Below are 22536 nucleotides of genomic sequence, written 5' to 3' on the forward strand. Positions count from 1 at the left end.
GTAAATAACAATATATACATGTCTGTTTATCTGTAAATAACAATACATACATAATGTCTGTTTATCTGTAAATAACAATAATTAAATAATAAATGTCTGTTTATCTGTAAATAACGATATTTAAATAATAAATGTCTGTGTTTATATGTAAATAACAATATATAAATAATAAATGTCTGTTTATCTGTAAATAACAATATATAAATAATAAATGTCAGTGTTTATCTGTAAATAATATATAAATGATAAATGTCAGTGTTTATCTGCAAATAATATATAAATGATAAATGTCAGTGTTTATCTGTAAATAATATATAAATGATAAATGTCAGTGTTTATCTGTAAACAATATATAAATGATAAATATCAGTGTTTATCTGTAAATAACAATATTTGAATAATAAATGTAAGTGTTTATCTGTAAATAACAATATATAAATAATAAATGTCTGTGTTTATCTGTAAATAACAATATATACATGTCTGTTTATCTGTAAATAACAATATATACGTAATGTCTGTTTATCTGTAAATAACAATATATAAAAAATAAATGTCTGTTTATCTGTAAATAACAATATATAAATAATGCATGTCAGTGTTTATCTGTAAATAACAATATATAAATAATAAATGTCTGTTTATCTGTAAATAACAATATATAAATAATAAATGTCAGTGTTTATCTGTAAATAACAATATATAAATAATAAATGTCTGTGTTTATCTGTAAATAACAATGTATAAATAATAAATGTCTATCTGTAAATAACAATATATAAATAATACATGTCAGTGTTTATCTGTAAATAACAATATATAAATAATAAATGTCTGTGTTTATTTGTAAATAACAATAATTAAATAATAAATGTCTGTGTTTATCTGTAAATAACAATATATAAATAATAAATGTCAGTGTTTATCTGTAAATAACAATATATAAATAATACATGTTTGTGTTTATCTGTAAATAACAATATATAAATAATAAATGTCTGTGTTTATCTGTAAATAACAATATATAAATAATAAATGTCTGTGTCTATCTGTAAATAACAGTATATAAATAATAAATGTCAGTGTTTATCTGTAAATAACAATATTTGAATAATAAATGTAAGTGTTTATCTGTAAATAACAATATATAAATAATACATGTCTGTGTTTATCTGTAAATAACAATATATACATGTCTGTTTATCTGTAAATAACAATACATACATAATGTCTGTTTATCTGTAAATAACAATAATTAAATAATAAATATCTGTTTATCTGTAAATAACGATATTTAAATAATAAATGCCTGTGTTTATATGTAAATAACAATATATAAATAATAAATGTCTGTTTATCTGTAAATAACAATATATAAATAATAAATGTCAGTGTTTATCTGTAAATAACAATATATAAATAATAAATGTCTGTGTTTATCTGTAAATAACAATATATAAATAATGTCTGTTTATCTGTAAATAACAATATATACGTAATGTCTGTTTATCTGTAAATAACAATATATAAATAATAAATGTCTGTTTATCTGTAAATAACAATATATAAATAATACATGTCAGTGTTTATCTGTAAATAACAATATATAAATAATAAATGTCTGTTTATCTGTAAATAACAATATATAAATAATAAATGTCAGTGTTTATCTGTAAATAACAATATATAAATAATAAATGTCTGTGTTTATCTGTAAATAACAATGTATAAATAATAAATGTCTGTTTATCTGTAAATAACAATATATAAATAATACATGTCAGTGTTTATCTGTAAATAACAATATATAAATAATAAATGTCTGTGTTTATCTGTAAATAACAATAATTAAATAATAAATGTCTGTGTTTATCTGTAAATAACAATATATAAATAATAAATGTCTGTTTATCTGTAAATAACAATATATAAATAATAAATGTCAGTGTTTATCTGTAAATAACAATATATAAATAATAAATGTTTGTGTTTATCTGTAAATAACAATATATAAATAATAAATGTCTGTGTTTATCTGTAAATAACAATATATAAATAATAAATGTCTGTGTTTATCTGTAAATAACAATATATGAATAATAAATGTCTGTTTATCTGTAAATAACAATATATAAATAATAAATGTCAGTGTTTATCTGTAAATAACAATATTTGAATAATAAATGTAAGTGTTTATCTGTAAATAACAATATATAAATAATAAATGTCTGTGTTTATCTGTAAATAACAATATATACATGTCTGTTTATCTGTAAATAACAACATATACATAATGTCTGTTTATCTGTAAATAACAATAATTAAATAATAAATGTCTGTTTATCTGTAAATAACGATATTTAAATAATAAATGTCTGTGTTTATCTGTAAATAACAATATATAAATAATAAATGTCTGTGTTTATCTGTAAATAACAATGTATAAATAATAAATGTCTGTGTTTATTTGTAAATAACAATAATTAAATAATAAATGTCTGTGTTTATCTGTAAATAACAATATATAAATAATAAATGTCAGTGTTTATCTGTAAATAACAATATATAAATAATACATGTTTGTGTTTATCTGTAAATAACAATATATAAATAATAAATGTCTGTGTTTATCTGTAAATAACAATATATAAATAATAAATGTCTGTGTCTATCTGTAAATAACAGTATATAAATAATAAATGTCAGTGTTTATCTGTAAATAACAATATTTGAATAATAAATGTAAGTGTTTATCTGTAAATAACAATATATAAATAATAAATGTCTGTGTTTATCTGTAAATAACAATATATACATGTCTGTTTATCTGTAAATAACAATACATACATAATGTCTGTTTATCTGTAAATAACAATAATTAAATAATAAATGTCTGTTTATCTGTAAATAACGATATTTAAATAATAAATGTCTGTGTTTATATGTAAATAACAATATATAAATAATAAATGTCTGTTTATCTGTAAATAACAATATATAAATAATAAATGTCAGTGTTTATCTGTAAATAACAATATATAAATAATAAATGTCTGTGTTTATCTGTAAATAACAATATATAAATAATGTCTGTTTATCTGTAAATAACAATATATACGTAATGTCTGTTTATCTGTAAATAACAATATATAAATTATAAATGTCTGTTTATCTGTAAATAACAATATATAAATAATACATGTCAGTGTTTATCTGTAAATAACAATATATAAATAATAAATGTCTGTTTATCTGTAAATAACAATATATAAATAATAAATGTCAGTGTTTATCTGTAAATAACAATATATAAATAATAAATGTCTGTGTTTATCTGTAAATAACAATGTATAAATAATAAATGTCTGTTTATCTGTAAATAACAATATATAAATAATACATGTCAGTGTTTATCTGTAAATAACAATATATAAATAATAAATGTCTGTGTTTATCTGTAAATAACAATATATGAATAATAAATGTCTGTTTATCTGTAAATAACAATATATAAATAATAAATGTCAGTGTTTATCTGTAAATAACAATATTTGAATAATAAATGTAAGTGTTTATCTATAAATAACAATATATAAATAATAAATGTCTGTGTTTATCTGTAAATAACAATATATACATGTCTGTTTATCTGTAAATAACAACATATACATAATGTCTGTTTATCTGTAAATAACAATAATTAAATAATAAATGTCTGTTTATCTGTAAATAACGATATTTAAATAATACATGTCTGTGTTTATCTGTAAATAATGATATTTAAATAATAAATGTCCGTGTTTATCTGTAAATAACAATATATAAATGATAAATGTCTGTGTTTATCTGTAAATAACAATATATACATAATAAATGTCAGTGTTGATCTGTAAATAACAATATTTGAATAATAAATGTAAGTGTTTATCTGTAAATAACAATATATAAATAATAAATGTCTGTGTTTATCTGTAAATAACAATATATACATAATGTCTGTTTTTCTGTAAATAACAATATTTAAATTATAAATGTCTGTGTTTATCTGTAAATAACGATATTTAAATCATAAATGTCCGTGTTTATCTGTAAATAACAATATATAAATAATAAATGTCTGTGTTTATCTGTAAATAACAATATATACATAATGTCTGTTTATCTGTAAATAACAATATATACATAATAAATGTCAGTGTTTATATGTAAATAACAATATATAAACAATAAATGTCAGTGTTTATCTGTAAATAATATATAAATGATAAATGTCAGTGTTTATCTGTAAATAACAATATTTGAATAATAAATGTAAGTGTTTATCTGTAAATAACAATATATAAATAATAAATGTCTGTGTTTATCTGTAAGTAACAATATATACATGTCTGTTTATCCGTAAATAATATATACATAATGTCTGTTTATCTGTAAATAACAATATTTAAATAATACATGTCTGTGTTTATCTGTAAATAACGATATTTAAATAATAAATGTGTGTTTATCTGTAAATAACAATATATAAATAATAAATGTCTGTGTTTATCTGTAAATAACAATATGTACATAATGTCTGTTTATCTGTAAATAACAATATATATACATAATAAATGTCAGTGTTTATCTGTAAATAACAATATATAAACAATGAATGTCAGTGCTTATCTGTAAATAATATATAAATGATAAATGTCAGTATTTATCTGTAAATAATATATAAATGATAAATGTCAGTGTTGATCAGTAAATAACAATGTATACATAATAAATGTCAGTGTTTATCTGTTAATAACAATATATAAACAGTAAATGTCAGTATTTATCTGTAAATAATATATAAATGATAAATGTCAGTGTTTATCTGTAAATCATATATAAATGATAAATGTCAGTGTTTATCTGTAAATAACAATATATAAATAATAAATGTCTGTGTTTATCTGTAAATAACAATATATACATAATGTCTGTTTATCTGTAAATAACAATATTTAAATAATAGATGTCTGTGTTTATCTGTAAATAACGATATTTAAATAATAAATGTCTGTGTTTATCTGTAAATAACGATATATAAATAATAAATGTCTGTGTTTATCTGTAAATAACAATATATACATGTCTGTTTATCTGTATATAACAATATATACATAATGTCTGTTTATCTGTAAATAACAATATTTAAATAATAATTGTCTGTGTTTATCTGTAAATAACGATATTTAAATAATAAATGTATGTGTTTATCTGTAAATAACAATATATTAATAATACATGTCAGTGTTTATCTGTAAATAACTATATACAAATAATAAATGTCTGTTTATCTGTAAATAACGATATTTAAATAATAAATGTATGTGTTTATCTGTAAATAACAATATATTAATAATACATGTCAGTGTTTATCTGTAAATAACTATATACAAATAATAAATGTCTGTATCTGTAAATAACGATATTTAAACAATAAATGTCTGTGTTTATCTGTAAATAACAATATATAAATAATAAATGTCTGTGTTTATCTGTAAATAACAATATATACATAATGTCTGTTTATCTGTAAATAACAATATATACATAATACATGTCAGTGTTTATCTGTAAATAACAATATATAAACAATAAATGTCAGTGTTTATCTGTAAAAAACAATATATAAACAATAAATGTCAGTGTTTATCTGTAAATAATATATAAATGATAAATGTCAGTGTTTATCTGTAAAAAACAATATTTAAATAATAAATGTAAGTGTTTATCTGTAAATAACAATATATAAATAATAAATGTCTGTGTTTAAGAAAGCCTGTCTTATTTTATTCTGTAAATAAAAGGAATAGATGGACAAAATATGACACTCCATAAAAAGTGTTCTCTTATTGCCTGTTGAGTCCTAATAAAGCTTCGGTCTTGGCTTTGAAAAGGATCCACGTTTCAACCTGGGCGTCTTGATTCTGTTGCAGCCCTGAACTGACCCCAGCTGTCATAGAATGTTCCATAAAATACATTTGACACACCTGGGATTCATCAGCGCACAAACAGGGCAGCAATAAAGTAACTCTTAGACTAGAAATATTCGATTAACTGGACTAATGCACGTTTCTGCGCCTCTGGGCTGACACTGACTCGCACACGACAAACGACAATGACAGTAATCTTATTTACGGGAAGAGACAGACCAGCATCTTGTTCGTGGAGTCCAGTTTTTTCTTCTGCCATATTAGATTTGACAGAGCCCTGGTGGAGACTTGTCCCACTAAGTGACTGAGACCTCCATAAGGTGCAGATGTTCCAGTTGGGTTCTGACGCTTGCGGTCACTTTCAGACTCAATCAATCAATCAATGTTTACTGATATAGCCCTAAATCACGAGTGTCTCAAAGGGCTGCACAAGCCACAACCACATCCTCGGCTCAGATCCCACATCAGGGCAAGAAAAAACTCAACCCAATGGGATGTCAATGAGAAACCTTGGATGGGACCACAGATGTGGGGACCCCCCCCCCCCCCCCCAGGCGACCGGTGCAATGGACGTCCAGTGGATCTAGTTAATAGTGTGAGAGTCCAGTCTATAGTGGATCTAACATAATAGTGTGAGAGTCCAGTCTATAGTGGATCTAACATAATAGTGTGAGAGTCCAGTCCATAGTGGATCTAACATAATAGTGTGAGAGTCCAGTCCATAGTGGATCTAACATAATAGTGTGAGAGTCCAGTCCATAGTGGATCTAACATAATAGTGTGAGAGTCCAGTCCATAGTGGATCTAACATAATAGTGTGAGAGTCCAGTCCATAGTGGATCTAACATAATAGTGTGAGAGTCCAGTCCATAGTGGATCTAACATAATAGAGTCCAGTCCATAGTGGATCTAACATAATAGTGTGAGAGTCCAGTCCATAGTGGATCTAACATAATAGTGTGAGAGTCCAGTCCATAGTGGATCTAACATAATAGTGAGAGTCCAGTCCATAGTGGATCTAACATAATAGTGAGAGAGTCCAGTCCATAGTGGATCTAACATAATAGTGAGAGTCCAGTCCATAGTGGATCTAACATAATAGTGAGAGTCCAGTCCATAGTGGATCTAACATAATAGTGAGAGAGTCCAGTCCATAGTGGATCTAACATAATAGTGAGAGTCCAGTCCATAGTGGATCTAACATAATAGTGAGAGTCCAGTCCATAGTGGATCTAACATAATAGTGTGAGAGTCCAGTCCATAGTGGATCTAACATAATAGTGAGAGTCCAGTCCATAGTGGATCTAACATAATAGTGTGAGAGTCCGGTCCATAGTGGATCTAACATAATAGTGTGAGAGTCCAGTCCATAGTGGATCTAACATAATAGTGAGAGTCCCGTCCATAGTGGATCTAACATAATAGTGAGAGAGTCCAGTCCATAGTGGATCTAACATAATAGTGAGAGTCCAGTCCATAGTGGATCTAACATAATAGTGAGAGTCCAGTCCATGGTGGATCTAACATAATAGTGTGAGAGTCCAGTCCATAGTGGATCTAACATAATAGTGAGAGTCCAGTCCATAGTGGATCTAACATAATAGTGTGAGAGTCCGGTCCATAGTGGATCTAACATAATAGTGTGAGAGTCCAGTCCATATTGGATCTAACATAATAGTGTGAGAGTCCAGTCCATAGTGGATCTAACATAATAGTGTGAGAGTCCAGTCCATAGTGGATCTAACATAATAGTGTGAGAGTCCAGTCCATAGTGGATCTAACATAATAGAGTCCAGTCCATAGTGGATCTAACATAATAGTGTGAGAGTCCAGTCCATAGTGGATCTAACATAATAGTGTGAGAGTCCAGTCCATAGTGGATCTAACATAATAGTGAGAGTCCAGTCCATAGTGGATCTAACATAATAGTGAGAGAGTCCAGTCCATAGTGGATCTAACATAATAGTGAGAGTCCAGTCCATAGTGGATCTAACATAATAGTGTGAGAGTCCAGTCCATAGTGGATCTAACATAATAGTGAGAGTCCAGTCCATAGTGGATCTAACATAATAGTGTGAGAGTCCAGTCCATAGTGGATCTAAGATAATAGTGAGAGTCCAGTCCATAGTGGATCTAACATAATAGTGTGAGAGTCCAGTCCATAGTGGATCTAACATAATAGTGAGAGTCCAGTCCATAGTGGAGCTAACATAATCAGCCCTTTGAGACACTTGTGATTTAGGGCTATATAAATAAACATTGATTGATTGATAATAGTGAGAGAGTCCAGTCCATAGTGGATCTAACATAATAGTGAGAGTCCAGTCCATAGTGGATCTAACATAATAGTGAGAGAGTCCAGTCCATAGTGGATCTAACATAATAGTGAGAGTCCAGTCCATAGTGGATCTAACATAATAGTGAGAGTCCAGTCCATAGTGGATCTAACATAATAGTGTGAGAGTCCGGTCCATAGTGGATCTAACATAATAGTGTGAGAGTCCAGTCCATATTGGATCTAACATAATAGTGTGAGAGTCCAGTCCATAGTGGATCTAACATAATAGTGTGAGAGTCCAGTCCATAGTGGATCTAACATAATAGTGTGAGAGTCCAGTCCATAGTGGATCTAACATAATAGAGTCCAGTCCATAGTGGATCTAACATAATAGTGTGAGAGTCCAGTCCATAGTGGATCTAACATAATAGTGTGAGAGTCCAGTCCATAGTGGATCTAACATAATAGTGAGAGTCCAGTCCATAGTGGATCTAACATAATAGTGAGAGAGTCCAGTCCATAGTGGATCTAACATAATAGTGAGAGTCCAGTCCATAGTGGATCTAACATAATAGTGTGAGAGTCCAGTCCATAGTGGATCTAACATAATAGTGAGAGTCCAGTCCATAGTGGATCTAACATAATAGTGTGAGAGTCCAGTCCATAGTGGATCTAAGATAATAGTGAGAGTCCAGTCCATAGTGGATCTAACATAATAGTGTGAGAGTCCAGTCCATAGTGGATCTAACATAATAGTGAGAGTCCAGTCCATAGTGGAGCTAACATAATCAGCCCTTTGAGACACTTGTGATTTAGGGCTATATAAATAAACATTGATTGATTGATAATAGTGAGAGAGTCCAGTCCATAGTGGATCTAACATAATAGTGAGAGTCCAGTCCATAGTGGATCTAACATAATAGTGAGAGAGTCCAGTCCATAGTGGATCTAACATAATAGTGAGAGTCCAGTCCATAGTGGGGCCAGCAGGAGATCATCTTGAGTGGAGACAGGTCAGCAGTGCAGAGACGTCCCCAACTGATGCACAGATGAGTGGTCCACCCTGGGTCCCGACTTTGGACAGCTAGCGCCTCATCTGTGGTCACCGACTCTTGTTTGGATGTCAAGGACTGAGCGTTACCAAGCTCAGAGCAATAAAGGATATTTCAAACTGTGAACGTAGGGCAGGCCTGGGCAATTGCTTTGACTGTGAATGTGTGTGTGAATGGGTGAATGTGGAAATAGTGTCAAAGCGCTTTGAGTACAAGTATAACCCATTTACCATAATTTACCATAACCCATCCTCTCCTGAGAAGCAGTGGGCAGCCATCTGTCACACCCGGGCACTGTATCTAACTTGTGGTGGTTAGCATATTGGAAATTTTCTAATCAAGTAGTCAAACAAAATTGTCTTTCTTAGATTTATTTGAGAAGCTCACACAATAGGAAGAGAAATGCGTTACTTTGTATACACCCAATACAAGGTGGGAGGGAGGGAGTAGGCTCAGTTTGGAGGGGGGGGAGAGTGTACATTATGCATACACTGCAAGAATCTAAAGAACTTGTAGTTAACAGAAGAATATCCGTGCAATCAATGTGGATTTGTTCTTGTTCAGTGGACTGAAAGGTCACATGCTGAAGACTAACAACATACGATCTCTTGTCCACATATTAGATTGGGTTGAGGCGAAAGTGGGAGAACATTTAATCCACCCTGTCGGTAATTATGTGATCGCTGGTAATCTCCAGATCATCTGGTGGCCTCGATCTCATTTGTGCCGTGGTTTTCTGTGTGCCAGAAGGGAGAACTTGGATTTGGAAAAAGCTCGGATGAGAGCGCTTGAGGGTCGGGCTCTTATGTCAATCATATTTAATTGAACTTTGAACGTGTGAGCCGTTAAAAAGTCCACATCTGAAGGTTTTTTACCTGTGAGAAAGTGTCAGTTTAAGTGAATTCACTGAGGTCATAGCCCCGGTTCTTCACATGGGAACCAGGGGGTGTTTGTTTACGCTGTTTGATACAATTCAGGGGGAGGCAAATGGAGGACCGTGGTGTGTGTTGTATCATTTTGTCTTTTCCTGCTGTACCATTTCCCTGCATGTTCATCCCATGTGTCTTTGAAAATGTCTCTATGATGCTTCCTACTAGAGTTCTTTTGGTAACGAAAGGTATTTTGATACTTTTCTAATGCCTAGTTCACACCAACGGCGCTTGCCGCGCTTTAAAGCGGCGAGCAAAGCGCCGTCATTTTTGTCAATTTTTCCACGAATATCCCGATCTCTGAAGTAATGTTATGCTTTGATATGCTCTGATACGCTCTGATACGAATTAGTTGCCGCTTTGTTACCGTTCCTCACGCTTTGATCCCGCTTTGATACGCTTTAAATCATGCTTTGATACGTTTTATTACGCTTGATTGAACTTTATTACGTTTTGATGCGATCCTGACGCTTTAAATCAGGCTCTGACACGATTATCAAGCTCTGTTGTGCAATGTTACAACAAAAATAAGAAAAAAATGTGAAAAACTCAGTATACTGTTTTCCACACATTTTTCAATTCCTCTTTTTTTTCCGTTATATTATGTTTTATATCTTCATTTCTTTTATTTTTGTCATCTTAATAAATATCTATCTTTCATTTCTTATGCTAGTTGAAAATAATAAAAGGCAATTATCCACACATTTTTTTATATTCATTTATTTTTTCAATTTCTCTTTTTTTCCCGTTATATTATGTTTTATATCATTTCTTTTATTTTTGTCATCTTAATAAATATCTATCTTTCATTTCTTATGCTAGTTGAAAATAATAAAAGGCAATTATCCACACATTTTTTATATTCATTTATTTTTTCAATTTCTCTTTTTTTTCCCGTTATATTATGTTTTATATCTTCATTTCTTTTATTTTTGTCATCTTAATAAATATCTATCTTTCATTTCGTATGCTAGTTGAAAATAATAAAAGGCAATTATCCACACATTTTTTATATTCATTTATTTTTTCAATTTCTCTTTTTTCCCGTTATATTATGTTTTATATCTTCATTTCTTTTATTTTTGTCATCTTAATAAATATCTATCTTTCATTTCTTATGCTAGTTGAAAATAATAAAAGGCAATTATCCACACATTTTTTATATTCATTTATTTTTTCAATTTCTCTTTTTTTTCCGTTATATTATGTTTTATGTCTTCATTTCTTTTATTTTTGTCATCTTAATAAATATCTATCTTTCATTTCTTATGCTAGTTGAAAATAATAAAAGGCATTTCTTTTATAAAACGTAACATATTCTCTTTATTATTAACATTTTCATACAAAAAAATTATAGACAGTAATGTCAAACTGCAACATCAAACAGCAAACTGTAACAGAAGTACAGAAACAATGATCATCGTATAAAAAAGGCAATGATGCAAAAGAGAATGGATTTGTAATCCTGTGTTGGTTTTACATAAAAGTTTCAATGTCACTAGTCAATATCACAGTCACTTCCTATTCGTAGGGGTCCGCGCTTTGAACCAAGATCTGTTAAGCTTTCCTACGCTTTTAGTCAAGTTTTGCTGAGCTTTGTCACGCTTTCATACGCTCTCTGCGCTTTATTCCATTCTTGACAGAGTACAGAATTTTTTTAAACAGTTTAAAAATTTTTGGCGAACTTGCCGCATGTCCCGCTTCACTACAAGCTTTCCCACGATCCATTAGGACCCTCACGCTTTAATCAGGCTTTGTTACGCTATAACGCCGCTTTGCATGCCGCTTTAAAGCGCCGTCAAAGCGCCGTTGGTGTGAACCTAGCATAAACAAAGGGGACCACAAAAAAATGTCATTATTGGCTTTATTTGAACAAAAAATCTTAGTGTACATGAAACATATGTTTATTATTGTCATTTAGTCCTTAAATAAAATAGTGAACATACTAGACAACTTGTCTTTTAGTAGTAAGTAAACTAGAGATGTCTGATAATGGCTTTTTTTGCCGATATTCTGATATTGTCCAACTCTTAATTACCGATTCCGATATCAACCGATACCGATATATACAGTCGCGGAATTAACACATTATTATGCCTAATTTTGTTGTGATGCCCCGCTGGATGCATTAAACAATGTAACAAGGTTTTCCAAAATAAATCAACTCAAGTTATGGAAAAAAAAATGCCAACATGGCACTGCCATATTTATTATTGAAGTCACAAAGTGCAGGGTTTCCCACACATTCATTTATTTGTGGCGGCCCGCCACGAAAGAATTACGCCCGCCACAAATAAAAAATAAAAAATTAAAATTAATAAAAAATTATTTATTTATTTATTTATTTATTTATTTATTTATTTATTTATTTATTTATTTTTTGTCCTCTCCAGCTTCTCAGGCAAATCATATAGTTGATGTAGATGCCCATATCGGCTGTTCAGATTTACTTTACAAAAGAGAAGTGTAGGATACTTCTCTTGTTGCCTTATTTGTATTTGACTTTATTAAATGTATTTATATTAGAAACACAACATGTGTATATAACAAAGGGTGCAAAGTCTGCAGGCAGTAGGAAACACATGGTTAAGTGTAGGGAGTAAAACTGATGGCAGTCTAAAGTTCAAGATTTTTGGAGCTCTTTGTTCAGTGGATCAGATGTTTGATGAAGCTCTGTGTCTATCTACCACCACTACTGTTTTCTGTTTATTTGTTACTGACTGTGGCAGGACACCTCTGCCTCTGTTTCACTTTATGTTGCTGGTAAATAATATGGTTGTAGTAGTAGGTTAAAGTAAAATTATTTAGTATGCACTAATTAAAGGGGCAGAGCTTTGAGACATTTGAGCTTTTATATTTTATAAGATATATTTTTTGTAAGAACCACAATTAATAAATATATTTCAGTGAATAACTTATTGTTCAAATCTGTATATAAATATGTACATAAAGTGTTGTAATTATATTGTAAAATGGATGGATGGATGGACGTTTAAAACAAAACTGTTATAATTAATTAGTAAGTATACATTTTTTGAGCCTTTTTAGAGAAAATCATATCATTGTAGTAAATTATGCAAATTACTCGATGATGTCACGGTGACCACGCCCATAGCCACGCCCACAGTCACGCCCCCACCGCCACAGGTATCTTGGCAGTTTATGGGAAACAAAGTGCTTTTTTTTTTTAACATGCCTCAAAACAGCAGCTTGGAATTTGGGACATGCTCTCCCTGAGAGAGCATGAGGAGGTTGAGGTGGGCAGGGTTGAATTGGGGGTAGCGGGGGGTGTATATTGTAGCGTCCCGGAAGAGTTAGTGCTGCAAGGGGTTCTGGGTATTTGTTCTGTTGTGTTTATGTTGTGTTACGGTGCGGATGTTCTCCCGAAATGTGTTTGTCGTTCTTGTTTGGTGTGGGTTCACAGTGTGGCGCATATTTGTAACAGTGTTAAAGTTGTTTATACGGCTACCCTCAGTGTGACCTGTATGGCTGTTGACCAAGTATGCCTTGCATTCACTTGTGTGTGTGAAAAGCCGTAGATATTATGTGATTGGGCCGGCACGCAAAAGCAGTGCCTTTAAGGTTTATTGGCGCTCTGTACTTCTCCCTACGTCCGTGTACACAGCGGCGTTTTAAAAAGTCATACATTTTACTTTTTGAAACCGATACCGATCATTTCCGATATTACATTTTAAAGCATTTATCGGCCGATAATATCGGCAGTCCGATAATATCGGACATCTCTAAAGTAAACAAACAAAGACTCCTAATTAGTCTGCTGACGTATGCAGTAACATATTGTGTCATTTATACACCTATTATTTTGTCAACATTATGAGGGACAAACTGTAAAAATTGATTATTAATCTACTTGTTTATTTACTGTTAATATCTGCATGTTATATCTACACTTCATGACATAATAATCAACATAAATGGGACTGAAGTGCTTTTTCTGGGGGATTCCTTTCATGTAAAAATTTTTGCATTTAGTTTAGCATCAAATTTCATTTATTATAAATAATAATACACTTATTAAATGTATTAGATAATTAAAATTATTAAATTATTATTATTAAAATTATTAAATTTATTAAATTTATAAATTTATTACTAGTGTTTTACCAATACCAATATTTTGGTACCGGTACCAAAATGAATTTTGATACTTTTCTAAATAAAGGGGACCACAAAAATGTCATTATTGGCTTTATTTTAACAAAACATATTAGTGTACATGAAACACATGTTTATTATTGCAATTTAGTCCTTAAATAAAATAGTGAACATACTAGACAACTTGTCTTTTAGTAGTAAGTAAACAAACAAAGAATCCTAATTAGTCTGCAGTAACATATTGTGTCATTTATACACCTATTATTTTGTCTACATTATTAAGGACAAACTGTAGAAAATGGGTTATTAATCCACTTGTTCATTTACTGTCAATATCTGCTTATTTTCTTTTTCAACATGTTCTATCTACACTTCTGTTAAAATGTAATAATCACTTATTCTTCTCTTCTTTGATACTTTACATTAGTTTTAAGTAATTCGGGTATCGATCCAATACCAAGTACTTACAGGATCATACATTGGTCATATTTAAAGTTCTCATGTGTCCATAAACAATAAAAAAAGTTTATAAACAATAAAAAATGTTGTGATAATAAAAAATATTGATGTAATCATAGTAGTATCGACTCGATACGCTCTTGTACTTGGTATCATTACAGTCAATGTCTGTGTAAATCCACCCATAGCATTTGTTTACATTGAGGAACGCTAGCTTGTAGCTTAGTATTATGTATTTTACAATGTACTGCTTTTATATTTCCTGTATTTTATATTATTACTTTGAACTGTTTTGTATTTTCATTTTTTATCCTGTAAAGTGTCTTTGAGTACTCTGAAAAGCGCCATACCAAATAAAATGTATTATTATTATTAATATTATTGCTGTTAGTGGTTAGCTATTGTATCCTCCTTCGGTGTGTAGTGAAGCATGTTTAGCTATTCCTCGTCCTGCAGTGATAGTGATACTTGTAAGAAACTCAGGAGGCCCTGATTAGTGATTTAGAAGTAGCTAAAACACTGCCGACTGCGGATGGGCGTTAGCCGCGAGCTAGCTGGCTATGTTTTAAAGCACCAAGCGGCACGTCAGTGTTTATAGTTTCGCATTTATTGTTAGTTTTTACAACAAAATGCGTCCATGATCCCATTTCTAGCTCCACACCGTTTCTGCGTAGGCGTTGGCGTTGCCTAGCGTGCGCCTCTGCTCGTATTTCCAGCAATGTCACGACGTGACGACGGCGCAGCGTCATGTCTGTAAAAAGAAAAGTACTGGTATTTTTCAGAGGCAGTATAGTACCGTTTTTTAATTCATTAGTACGTCAGTACTTTATTAGTACTAGTATAACATACAACACCTACTTCCAACCATGCATTTTTCAAGTGATGCCTTTTTTTTTTTCCTTTTTTTTTCTTTTACATTTTTTTTTTAGATATATGCATATTAGTTCCAGCTATTAGGCTGTTCTAGTTTTTATTTTTATTTATTTTTATTAGCTTTTTATTTTTATTTTTTAATTTATACATTTTTTTAATACACTGTAGCACTTTGAAGTTGTTTACTCAATGGAAAGTGCTTTTTACAAATAAAATCTATTATTATTATTATTTTCCAATAGTTAGTAAACAAGGGCATACACAAGTTGCATGTTCATTAGTGCTTTATAAGTTTATTGTTTATTATTGTCAATTTGAGTGCATATTAGTTCACTGGTGCAGGAGATAGTGAGCAAAACAAGTTTGTTTTAGTTTTATTTAGTGGTGGTGCTGCGGTGTTGCCGTCTCCCAGGATACAAGGCAGACCTAAACGAAAGTAATCTGACACGAATCAATATTCTTTTAACAAGCTTATCTCTGTTTTTGACGACTTTATAAAAAATAAAAAACAAAGTAAAGGAGCTTAATCACAGAAGGGTCGATGCTTCCCTTCCCTGCAGATGTGCGGCGGGAAGAAACATGTGGATCACAAAAACAATCCTTGCTTAAAATTGAAATGTGCATCCGAGTGAAACGTTAAACAGGAAGAGAAGAGAAGGGATTAATATCGCACTGTCTTTTATTTATTTGTTTTCTTCTTCTTCTCTCCCGCAGTCAACAAGCACAAACCGTGGATAGAAGCTTCCTACCATGGCGTGATCACAGAGAACATGGACACCGTGCTGCTGGACCCGCCCCTTGTGGCCCTCGATAAGGACGCCCCGGTTCCATTTGCAGGTAGGGAAGGTAGACACTAGTACACCTGTATCTGACTCAATGCAGACGCTAGTACACCTGTATCTGACTCAATGCAGACACTAGTACACCTGTATCTGACTCAATGCAGACACTAATACACCTGTATCTGACTCAATGCAGACACTAATACACCTGTATCTGACTCAATGCAGACACTAATACACCTGTATCTGACTCAATGCAGACACTAATACACCTGTATCTGACTCAATGCAGACACTAATACACCTGTATCTGACTCAATGCAGACACTAGTACACCTGTATCTGACTCAATGCAGACACTAATACACCTGTATCTGACTCAATGCAGACACTAGTACACCTGTATCTGACTCAATGCAGACACTAGTACACCTGTATCTGACTCAATGCAGACACTAGTACACCTGTATCTGACTCAATGCAGACACTAGTACACCTGTATCTGACTCAATGCAGACACTAGTACACCTGTATCTGACTCAATGCAGACACTAGTACACCTGTATCTGACTCAATGCAGACACTAGTACACCTGTAGCTTACTCAATGCAGACACTAGTACACCTGTATCTGACTCAATGCAGACGCTAGTACACCTGTATCTGACTCAATGCAGACACTAATACACCTGTATCTGACTCAATGCAGACACTAATACACCTGTATCTGACTCAATGCAGACACTAATACACCTGTATCTGACTCAATGCAGACACTAATACACCTGTATCTGTCTCAATGCAGACACTAATACACCTGTATCTGACTCAATGCAGACACTAATACACCTGTATCTGGCTCAATGCAGACACTAATACACCTGTATCTGACTCAATGCAGACACTAATACACCTGTATCTGTCTCAATGCAGACACTAATACACCTGTATCTGGCTCAATGCAGACACTAATACGCCTGTATCTGGCTCAATGCAGACACTAGTACACCTGTATCTGACTCAATGCAGACACTAGTACATCTGTATCTGACTCAATGCAGACGCTAGTACACCTGTATCTGACTCAATGCAGACACTAATACACCTGTCTCTGACTCAATGCAGACACTAGAACACCTGTATCTGACTCAATGCAGACACTAGTACACCTGTATCTGACTCAATGCAGACACTAGTACACCTGTATCTGACTCAATGCAGACACTAGTACACCTGTATCTGACTCAATGCAGACCCTAGTACACTGTATCTGACTCAATGCAGACACTAGTACACCTGTATCTGACTCAATGCAGACACTAGTACACCTTTATCTGGCTGCATGCAGACACTAGTACACCTGTATCTGACTCAATGCAGACACTAGTACACCTGTATCTGACTCAATGCAGACACTAGTACACCTGTATCTGACTCAATGCAGACGCTAGTACACCTGTATCTGACTCAATGCAGACGCTAGTACACCTGTATCTGACTCAATGCAGACATTAGTACACCTGTATCTGACTCAATGCAGACACTAATACACCTGTATCTGACTCAAGGCAGACTCTAGTACACCTGTATCTGACTCAATGCAGACACTAGTACACCTGTATCTGACACAATGCAGACACTAGTACACCTGTATCTGACACAATGCAGACACTAGTACACCTGTATCTGGCTGCATGCAGACACTAGTACACCTGTATCTGGCTGCATGCAGACACTAGTACACCTGTATCTGACTCAATGCAGACATTAGTACACCTGTATCTGACTCAATGCAGACACTAATACACCTGTATCTGACTCAAGGCAGACTCTAGTACACCTGTATCTGACTCAATGCAGACACTAGTACACCTGTATCTGACTCAATGCAGACACTAGTACACCTGTATCTGACTCAATGCAGACGCTAGTACACCTGTATCTGACTCAATGCAGACACTAGTACACCTGTATCTGACTCAATGCAGACACTAGTACACCTGTATCTGACTCAATGCAGACGCTAGTACACCTGTATCTGACTCAATGCAGACACTAATACACCTGTCTCTGACTCAATACAGACGCTAGTACACCTGTATCTGACTCAATGCAGACACTAATACACCTGTCTCTGACTCAATGCAGACACTAGTACACCTGTATCTGACTCAATGCAGACACTAATACACCTGTATCTGACTCAATGCAGACACTAGTACACCTGTATCTGACTCAATGCAGACACTAGTACACCTGTATCTGACTATCGGCAGCTCTTGTGTCCTACTGTTCAGCGGTCCTTGAAGGCACCATAATAACCCCTTCATCTCCTAGTCCCTGGTCACTCAGACTAAGAGCGTGTAGGATCAATGTGCATTTCTTAGTTGCTCGGACGGTTATGTGTTTATAGAAGTGAAGATTGGGATACATTATTTTGTGTAATGAGGAAATATGTTAACGTCTCTTGTTTTCACGTTAGCATTTAAGATAGCGAGCTGGCGCCAGTCGGTCCTTGAGTTTATGGAAGTGCAGTTATCAATCTCGGCTTGTTTGATCATCAGTTTTTTGTGAAGTTGCGTATGTTTTGGACATGTCTGCACGTTTGCCCGAGTCAGCAATCAATTCTTCTTGCTCTTCTCTTCATTCATTTTACAAACTACACGTTTGACTTTAGAGGCGCCGCTGCTTTGAAAATTTTGCACACAGAAGTCATGCACGCGCGCTCACACACACACACACACACACACACACACACACACACACACACACACACACACACACACACACACACACACACACACACACACACACACACACACACACACACACACACACACACACACACACACACACACACACACACACACACACACACACACACACACACACACACACACACACACACACACAGCTTTACTATTCTTAGCTTCACGGAGCTCGAGTTCCATTAGTCACCTTGGCACTTTCATGGGATGAATTGACATGGATAAATTAAATGGATCACAGTCAGTGAGTTTTGGAAGTTGGGGGTTTTTCAGCCCCGGGAGACCTCAGCGTCTGCTCACTCGCTCCACCTGCCCCTATTCCTTTTGTAGGGATTGAGCTTGCCACCCATCCCAATCTTCATTTCAATCAGGCACAAATACGACTTATTGCCGATAGAATGCATTAAACAATACATTCGCAGCCCCACCTCCGCCCGCAGACACACGCCCCTAAAGTCCGACCCTTCCTTACCACGTGGCAAGTGGTAGCCTCAGATGCCTTCTGGAACTTTGGTCTCTGGTAGAGCTTCTGGCAGCCAGCGGTATGCACCCTAAGAGTTAGGGGTTAACCCGGATAGTGCTGGCAGCCGTGCAGCTGGGGAAGCACAGCTCCTTCCTCTGGGATTGCCGCCTGCCTCTCCACCAGCGGGGGGGGGCGCTAACAGCTGAAGCTTCACTTCCTGCTCCAGCTTTGATGCCTGCTCAACCCCAGCTGCCACCTCCTGCACGGCCTCTTCCGCCAGTCTTACGTCCTACTCTACACCCAGCCCAGCCGACGCCTCCTGCGTTACGCCCAGCCCACCTGACGCCACCATCCTCTCCAGTGGTTTTTCCGCTGATGCCACCAACCTCTCCAGTGAGTCTTCCGCCTACGCCACCATCCTCTCCAGTGAGTCTTCCTCCAACGCCACCATCCTCTCCAGTGAGTTTGTCGCCAACGACACCATCCTCTCCAGTGAGTTTTCCGCCGACGCATCCATCCTCTCCAGTGAGTCTTCCGCCGACGCCACCACCCTCTCCAGTGAGTCTTCCGCCAGCGCCACCATCCTCCCCAGTGAGTTTCCTCTCCAGTGAGTCTTCCGCCAACACCGCTATCCTCTCCAGTGAGTTTGCCGCCAATGCCATCATCCTCTCCAGTGAGTCTTCCGCCGACGCCACCAGCCTCTCCAGTGAGTTTTCCGCCAACCCCACCATCCTCTCCAGTGAGTTTTTCGCCAACGCCACCATCCTCTCCAGTGAGTCTTCCGCCAACGCCACCATCCTCTCCAGTGAGTTTTTTTTGCCAACGCCGCCATCCTCTCCAGTGTGTGTTCCGCCAACGCCACTATCCTCTCCAGTGAGTTTGCCGCCAACGCCATCATCCTCTCCAGTGAGTCTTCCGCCGACGCTACCATCCTCTCCAGTGAGTTTGTCGTCAACGCCACCATCCTCTCCAGTGAGTCTTCCACCAACGCCACCATCCTCTCCAGTGAGTCTTCCGCCAAGGCCACCATCTTTTCCAGTGAGTCTTCCGCCAACGCCACCATCCTTTCCAGTGAGTCTTCCGCCGACGCCACCATCCTCTCCAATGAGTCTTCCCCCAATGCCACCATCCTCTCCAGTGAGTTTGCCGCCACGCCACCATCCTCTCCAGTGAGTCTTCCGCCAACACCACCATCCTCTCCAGTGAGTCTTCCGCCCACACCACCATCCTCTCCAGTGAGTCTTCCGCCAACGCCACCATCCTCTCCAGTGAGTTTGTCGCCAACGCCACCATCTTCTCCAGTGAGTCTTCCGCAGACGCCACCATCCTCTCCAGTGAGTTTGTCGCCAACGCCACCATCCTCTCCAGTGGGTCTTACACTGACACCACCATCCTCTCCAGTGAGTCTTACACCGACGCCATCATCCTCTCCAGTCGGTCTTCCGCCGACGCAACCATCCTCTCCAGTGAGTCTGCCGTCGACCCATGACGACGCATCCAGCCTTGCAGTTAGCTCCAGCTTCGCATCAAGTCCTGCAGCCTTTGCGACCTCCAGCTTGCCTGCCTCACAAGCGTCCATCTGCCGCCCGCACGCCGCCCCCCTCGTTGGCTAAGAGTGTGGCCCTTTTAATGGACACCCTCCGCACCATCAGCAGCAATGCCCAAGACCCAGGCATGGACCTTTTTGGCTGCTAGCGCGCCGCTCATGTCTGCATTCTCATTGGCCACGAATGTGGTTGTTGTGCGGTCGCCCGCTGCAGCAGCGTTCAACTAACCGCCGCCACATGACTCCTCCGTCGACCCTTCCTGTGACTTTAGACTTATTTAGTTTTTCTGGGACGTCTGGAATTTGTCCCTTAAATAAGACCATCCACAAAACAGAGCATTCTGAAGAGACGGTCAGAAAGCGGCTTGGAGATAATAAAGCGGACTTAACGCCGGCAGTTGGGAGAGTGGCGCAGTTGGGAGAGTGGCCGTGCCAGCAACCTGAGAGTTCTTGGTTCAATTCCCACCTTCTACCAACCTCGTCACGTCTGTTGTGTCCTTGAGCAAGAGACTTCACCCTTGCTCCTGATGGGCCGTGGTTTGCATGGCAGCTCCCGCCATCAGTGTGTGAATGGGTGAATGTGGAAATAGTGTCAAAGCTCTTTGAGTACCTTGAAGGTAGAAAAGCGCTATACAAGTATAACCCATTTACCATTTACTTGCCAGCAACTTTAGGATCCCAGCGTCGATTCCAGCTTCTGCCATCCTAGTCACGGCCGGTGTGTCCTTGGGCAAGGCACTTCATCCTTGCTCCTGATGAGTCATGGTTAGTACCTTGCATGGCAGCTTCCGCCATCAGTGTGTGAATGGGTGAATGTGATCTACAGCTGTTACAGGAGTCGAAACTGAAGTTAAAAGTGCACAAAAGGAATATTTAATATAACAAAAGGGAGTTAACCAAAAGAAAGTATCCTTGACAAAAAACAAAGCTTATATAAATCTGCGAAAACAAGACTGAAGCCGGCTCCAGCCAGCAGCCAAGCAGGACCGAGTCCAGCCGAGCAGTGTCAGAGCAGAGGCTGAGGTCCTGGAGTTTCCAGCTCATAACCTTTTTCAGCTGATTGGGTTAAATCAGATGCAAAGACACAAGGTAGAAGTAGGTTTAACCACAGTTTCCAAAAACAATTTGAAATGTGGACTCGTCAGACCACAGAACACTTTTCCACTTTGCATGAGTCCATCTTAGATGAGCTCAGGCCCAGCGAATCCCACGGCATTTCTGGGTGTTGTTGATAAACGGTTTTCGCCTTGCATAGGAGAGTTTTAACTTGCACTTACAGATGTAGCGACCAACTTTAGTTAC

The 22536-nt window shown here is 35.5% G+C and overlaps 1 protein-coding gene across 3 annotated transcripts in view; it reads left to right on the plus strand.

The window, feature by feature from the left end:
* The window catches only part of clstn2a (calsyntenin 2a), a 636349-nt gene that overhangs the window by 243057 nt on the left and 370756 nt on the right, over positions 1-22536 (plus strand). For all 3 annotated transcript variants that reach the window (XM_062022193.1, XM_062022195.1, XM_062022194.1), the window contains one exon: positions 16391-16513. In XM_062022193.1, the coding sequence (XP_061878177.1) occupies positions 16391-16513 (123 nt within the window). The remainder of the gene's footprint in view (positions 1-16390; positions 16514-22536) is intronic.

Source organism: Entelurus aequoreus, linkage group LG16 (assembly GCF_033978785.1).
Source record: "Entelurus aequoreus isolate RoL-2023_Sb linkage group LG16, RoL_Eaeq_v1.1, whole genome shotgun sequence".
NCBI lineage: Eukaryota > Metazoa > Chordata > Actinopteri > Syngnathiformes > Syngnathidae > Entelurus > Entelurus aequoreus.